The 6,587-nt window shown below is 46.7% G+C and overlaps 1 protein-coding gene across 1 annotated transcript; it reads right to left on the reverse strand.

The window, feature by feature from the left end:
- Positions 1–1,836: 1,836 nt before the first annotated feature.
- ANKRD66 (ankyrin repeat domain 66) lies at positions 1,837–6,247 on the reverse strand. Its single transcript, XM_045804647.2, has 3 exons — positions 6,079–6,247; positions 3,697–3,925; positions 1,837–2,185 (listed from the first exon to the last, which is right to left on the reverse strand). The coding sequence occupies exons 1-3, from the start codon at positions 6,239–6,241 to the stop codon at positions 1,984–1,986; spliced, it is 594 nt and encodes a 197-aa protein (XP_045660603.2). The 5' UTR covers positions 6,242–6,247; the 3' UTR covers positions 1,837–1,983.
- Positions 6,248–6,587: the final 340 nt, after the last annotated feature.

Raw genomic sequence — 6,587 nt, forward strand, 5'->3', positions numbered from 1 at the left:
CCCTCTGTAGGCAGCTCAGGGCCCAGAAGTGCGAGTGGAGACCCCTCTGCTCCTGAGGAGGGCCCGGCCAAGAGGGGAAGTGCAGAAGCCAATCCCGCCCCCTCCTCCCCACCCCCAGCCCGGCTCAGTCACAAGCCCTGTCTATGCCTTTCTGAGGATGTGGCCAGTGTTGAGGGTGGAGCTGAAATTGTGGAGAGGGGACTCTTTGATGTGGCTGAGTGCTCTGAGATGGAGGGGGCTTAGTGAGGAGAATGAGGGCCCAGGGAGGGAGGAGCTCATCAGAGGGGAGGGGAGGGGAGACCCTAAGAAGACTGGGTCTCAGGCTGAGGGGGGAAACTACAGGCCTTTCTCTTTCCCAGCTTGGGGCCACTCAGCGTTGCAGCCTGGGCCTTTTTCCACTCCAGCGCCACCCCCTCTCCACCTGCAACCCTCTGCGTGGGCTGTGGCTAGCAGTAGGGGGAAGCGTGAGCTCTGGGAAAGCATGGACTCTGCAGAGACGCCACGGGCGCTGTAGGGCAGGGCAGCGTCGGAGACCCCCGTACCCAGAGCTTAGGCTCAGAGGCCAGAACCAGCTGGCTCCCCGGAGAAGAATCTGAGTGGTCCAGCTTGAGCCAGGTGTCTTCTAAAGTTCGTACCCCAGTGGAGGAGCTAAAGGAGCGTGGCAAGCAGGAACCACCCCTGGGAATTGCTGAGCAGAGAGAAAGGGGATTGAGGCTCAGGCTGGATATAAACACTAGAAAAGATATCTTCTGCACGTGTACCACTTTCCTATCAGAGTTTCAACCCTTGATTCATTGCAGAGAATTCGAACCAGGCATGGCCTGTATTAACACAAGCATTGATTGAGGAATGTGTAATGATGTGAGGCGCCCAGAGACATTGATTTAGGTAGAAAAACTACGAATCCTAGCATGCGGAGTAGCCAGTTGGAGTGCATCAGGCCAGCTGCCTGGTGGACACCAAACAGTTTCTGGTTTCCACTGCAGGGCTGTCTGGTGGGCCAAAAAAAAAAAAAGCAAGCCACCCATGTGATTTTAAACATTCTAGCAGCCACATATTTTAAAAAGTGGAGAGAAAGGGCTAAAATATATGTTAATGATATATTTTATTTAACCCAATACCCAAAATATGATCATTTCAACCCGTAATCAATAATATCGTGAATGAGCTGTTTGACATTTTTTTATTCCAGTATTCAAAATCTGATAGGTATTTCACGCGTAGAGCACATCTCAAGTTGGATGCGACATTTTCACTGGAAATACCTGATCTGTATTTAGATTTCCTAACATGCACATCGAACAAGTAGGGCCGTAATCACATGTTCTAATTTTTATGCTACCTTTCATTCGTTACGTGGGATAAAACTAATTCTCGTCCGCGTTCCCAGGATTGCTCACCGAGTTGGTCTATCGCCCAGACTGTTCTTCCTACGGAGAAGTGACCCTTGGTTAAAACAACCAGGCTGGGATGGTTCGCCTCTGTCCCACGAAGGAGAACCACAGCTGGAACCTGCGAGCTCCATCTGTTCACCTCTTTGCTTGGTTTATGTGACAACAAATCACTTTTGTCACAGATTAACTGTAGTGAGTAGGCAGGAGATTTCTGAGATTTTATTGTTACTTTTCTCTTTTCATTGAAGCAATCAAGTCCTTAGGGAGAGCTTTCTTTGCCCCTTGAAATTCTATAATGGCACATATGGGGTCAGGCGATGCCGACCAGGCAAATGACTGGTGACACTCGGCCCTTTTCTGGCAATCCTTGTGGACAGGGCGTATCAGCAGGGAGGCAGCAGCTCCGCAGAGAACACTAGCAAGGCTTTGGACAGAATGGCAGGTCCTGAGCTACCTGTAGAAGGCGTCTGGGTAACGGTCATAAGTAAAATCACATAATGACAGTACAGGTCTCATACTCCTAGTCTGGTCCAGGGACAGTCCCCCGCAGCAGACATGCGTACCAGAGGCACCGATGATGCTGTCCTTCTCACGCTCTTCTCTCCTTTGGATGGCCCAGCCTGGTGGGGCCTCCAATTGTCTTATTTGTTTTCTTATTAGTGTTTCGATTTGAGGAAGGAAGAGACAGCTCCAGCTCCCTTTTCTTGGCACCCCAGTCTTCGTCCTGCTGGTCCAGAGGCAGCCCCTTCTGCCTGGCGGTGCGCCGGTGGTCCCGGCACTCGGGCTCAGCCCTGGAGAGGGGGACACGGCAGCCCTCAGCACCCAGCTGGCCGGGAGAGCCTGTCCCGGCTGCAGCCTGGGCCCCTCTTCCTGCCCTCTGCACACAGCCTGGCCACGTCAGCGGTCCAGGAGAGAAGGAAGGAGGCCAAGTTCAAGTATCTCTAAGTGCACCCTTTAGGGATGCCTCAGACACTAAAGAAGTGACTATGGGATGGAGAAACATGGCAAGCCCCTGAGCGGGAAGTTCATGGAGTCACGGACGGGCTTTAGACCACGTAGTATCCCTCCTCTGCCCTGTTCCTTTGACCTTTGCCACTTTCTAGCCTATCTCAGTGCTAGTATCTCCTGTCTCAGGGAACTGAATGTCCAGCACGTCTCCGACGCATCTTTAAATCCTTTTTAGCATCTAGTTCAAAGCCATGCGCATGGCAGGGCTCCAAAATATTTGTTGACTAACACATTTACTAGAAAATTGTTGAATACTGTCTAGGCTTCTTCTGAAATTCTCTTATATCGTTTCTCTGCATCATCCTAGCCCGGGAGCCCACCTGCTTGCAACAGGAGGCGTTAAGAAATTCCTCAGTGATCCTTATCCCTCCACTACCCCTGCACGTCCTCACACGTACACACAGCCTATGCACATTTCCAACTTGATGCCTTCACTCCAAATCAAGAATCTTTCTCCCTCCTTCATTAGTCAGATCTTAGCCATCTTTCAAGGTCCAGATTAATTTCCCCTTAATCAGGATTCCTTCTCTCTGAACCCACTTAACTTTCAAAAGGGAAGTTCCTCGTGGAAGATGACGATAACTAGAAATGACTTGCATGTGATGTGGCTGGCCTTTGTTGTTTTTGTCTGCTCAGCTCTGCCTGTCCACTTTTCCTGGTAATGGCACCCCCCACTCTCTGGAGAAGTACTCCTCCTCCCCTTCAGTCATGCTGGGATCAGGTATCGTACTCACCCACCCACTCATCACTGGGGAGGGGCTGACATTTCTGCAGAGAGAGTCAGCAGAAGATAGCCGAGGACAGGATCCCGAGGAATTTCAGCATTATAAAGGCATGCAAGAATAGGAGCTCAAGAAAATCATGAGAAGAAACGATCAGATAGGTAAAAGGAGAAATAGGAGAGAATAGCACCAAAGAATCTGAAGGGGCTCCACGAATCTTGTACCATGACCCATTTCAAAGTTGGTGTCCCACCTCTCTCATCCGAGATAATTTTTGAATCATCTAAAACAATAATTATAAGTTATACATTGTTAAAATTATTATAAATATGCATCATAATAATTATAATTTTGGTATAATACAAAAACAGTAGATTTCACATAATCTGAAACAATATAGTTCCACCCAAATTAGTCATTTCAGGGAAAAGAAATAAAAACAACTCAAACGACAGTTGGCTGAATTTGCTTGTTTCATTTTCAAGGACCTCAGACCACTGAGTCGGCAAAGACCTTGACCCCAGGCTCCTGCTTCTCCGCCCTTTCTCTAATTGGGAATAAATGAAGCTTACTTCTCCAGGAACGCCACACAGGCGGTCTGCCCGTAGATTTGTGCGATCCTCTTCGGCGTGTCTCCAAAGAAGTCGGGGGCGTCGATGGCGGCATGCGATGCATGGAGAATTTTCAGCACATTCACATGGCCTGACTCGGCTGCAAAATGAGCTGGGGTCCAGCCCACATCAGTTACCAGGCAGGGCCTGGCTCCATATTGGAGAAGGAGGTGCATCACCTCCATGTGCCCTTAGATGTAACAGGAAGAAACGGGAGGAGGTTAAGATTAAAATGTCTCTGCCTGACTGAGGCCAGAGAAGGTCTAGATAGTATAAAAGAAGGGGTGACATTTGCTTTGAAGCCCTTCCAGTTTCCTAGCATCATTCCCTCTTCCCTTCGTCCTCTCTTACCGGGAACTCAGTGCTCCACCTTGAACCCATGAACTTTGCTTCCACCAGAGTCCTGGGCTCTGCAAGGATTCCCTCTACTCCCTCCAGGACACTCCCTTCTCCTGTCCATTCCCGCAGGTCCTTCCTAGGAATCTTGCTTTCCCTCCCAAGTCACCCTACGCATGCCTATGCAGGCACTGATAAGGCTCGCTCCACTTTCTGCCTCTCGATGGTGATTTAAAGGCAAGTATTCTGCAACAACGTGGATGGACCTCGAGGGCATTATGCTAAGTGAAGTAAGTCAGATAGAGAAAGAGAAATATCATATGATCTCACTTATATGCGGAATCTAAAAACAAAAAGACACCAAGATCATAGGTAGAGTTAACAAACTGGTGGTTGCCAGAGGGCCGGGGGCGGGGTTGGCTGGAGAAATGGGTAAAGGGGGTCAAACGGTACAAACACCAGTCATAAAATAAATAAGTCCTGGGGATGTAATGTACAGCATTACACTATAGTTAAGATAGTATAGTATTCTATAGGAGAGTGACAGTAGTGAATAATACTGTTTTGCATATTTGATGGTTGCTGAGAGAATAGATCTTAAAAGTTATCACAAAAAGCTTTTTTGTAAAAAAGAAAAACCCAACAACTTTTTTGTAACTACATGTGGTGATAGATTTTAACTTCATTTACTGTGATGGTCATTTCATAATATCTACAAAAATTCAATCGTTATGTTGTATACCTGAAACTGATACTATGTTGAAGATCAATTAAACCTCAATAAAAAGTATGTTAAGTCCCACTTACTTTACAGGTAGCACAGATTAAAAGCACAGGCTTTTAGGTCCAATAGATGTGGGCTCATACCTGCCAGTAAGTAACACTTGCTAACTGTGGGATCCCAGGCAAGAAACGAAGGTCTGAGGCTCAGTTTCCTCATTTATAAGTGAAAAATGTTCCTTACCTCATGGAGTTCTTTTGAAGTGCAAGTGAAATCACAGACATAATGCATATAGCACGATGCCCAGCATACATGTTCGCGAAAAGGTGTTTTAGTACAGCTACCATCACTTTGCACTCAAATTTTTGCAGAATTCCCCCAATGATTTCTCTGCAGCCCATCTTGCTTCCTGCCAATCCACTCTCCATACAGAAATCAAAAGAGCTTTTTAAGAAGCAAAGTTGGGGGCGCCTGGGTGGCGCAGTTGTTAAGCGTCTGCCTTCGGCTCAGGGCGTGATCCCAGCGTTCTGGGATTGAGTCCCACATCAGGCTACTCCACTGGGAGCCTGCTTCTTCCTCTCCCACTCCCCCTGCTTGTGTTCCCTCTCTCGCTGGCTGTCTCTCTGTCACATAAATAAATAAAATATTTTAAAAAATAAAAAAAAATAAAAAAATATATAAAAAGCAAAGTTGATCAAAAGCTAATGATGATGTATGGTGACTAACGTAACATAATAAGTAAAAAATAAAATAAAGTAAAACAAAACAAAATAAAATAAAAAGCAAAGTCAACTATGACATTCCTTTACTTAACGTTCTTCAGTGGTGTTCTAGGGCTGAAGACTTTGACAAGACCAATGGCTGAGATTTTGCCCCTACTATCCTCCAATTCTGTAACTGAGCCATGTGAGGCGTGGGGGATACAGCACTGAACAAGACTGAGTCCCTGTCCTGCCTTTCCTATTGGAGGTCAAGAGCACAGAGCATTAATATTAATTGAGAGCAAACTGTGCTAGGCACAGTACGCCCATTATCTTACCGAATCCTCACCACAAGACTCCAAGGTAATCACTGTTTCCATTACGTAGGTGAATAAATTAAGGCCCAGAAACCTTACATAACTTGCTTAAGGTGCTACAATCAGTAAGTGGTGGTGCCAGGGTTGACGTATTCCATTTGGCTCTCAAGAACTGTTTCTTTCCACTACGGCACACAGACTACCGACTGGTGGCCTCATCAGTGGTGGGCTCAGAGGGCTGGATTCTACCCAGGCTTTGTCCACTCACCTTTGATTGCAGCCCAGTGAAGTGGGGTTCGGTCATTCCAGTCCACATCCTTGTAGTTTGGGTCACAGAGACCCTTTTTCAAAATCTTTCTCACTAAATTGTAGTCCCCTGCAGCCACGGCTTGGTGCAGCTTTGTCATGTCTGACATTCCGGTCAATTCCATGACCAAAAAAAAAAAAAAAAAAACTGTAGGGAAAACATAGCGCTTAGGAAATTCTCTACAGTTCTTTATTCTCAGTAAGCGATTCCATAGGACTCTTTATCGTGTACTTTCTTTCTTACCTCACAAGTTCGCTTGTGTGTGTTCTGCTGAGGCGTGTTTGGATTTCATACACTGTGGTTAGTACATGCAGTCCTCTCCCTAAGAACTATCAATGGCTCCCCTCTCCCTACAGGAATATAGGATGAACTCAAAGGTTGGCATTTTCTATTTGGCCTCAAGCCACTTTTCAGTGCTATCCACTACTCTTATTCCAAAGTGCTAGTAGTGTGATTCTGAATCAGTCGTG

This window comes from Ursus americanus, chromosome 29 (assembly GCF_024610735.1).
Source record: "Ursus americanus isolate L20-20 chromosome 29, mUrsAme1.1.p, whole genome shotgun sequence".
Classification (NCBI taxonomy): domain Eukaryota; kingdom Metazoa; phylum Chordata; class Mammalia; order Carnivora; family Ursidae; genus Ursus; species Ursus americanus.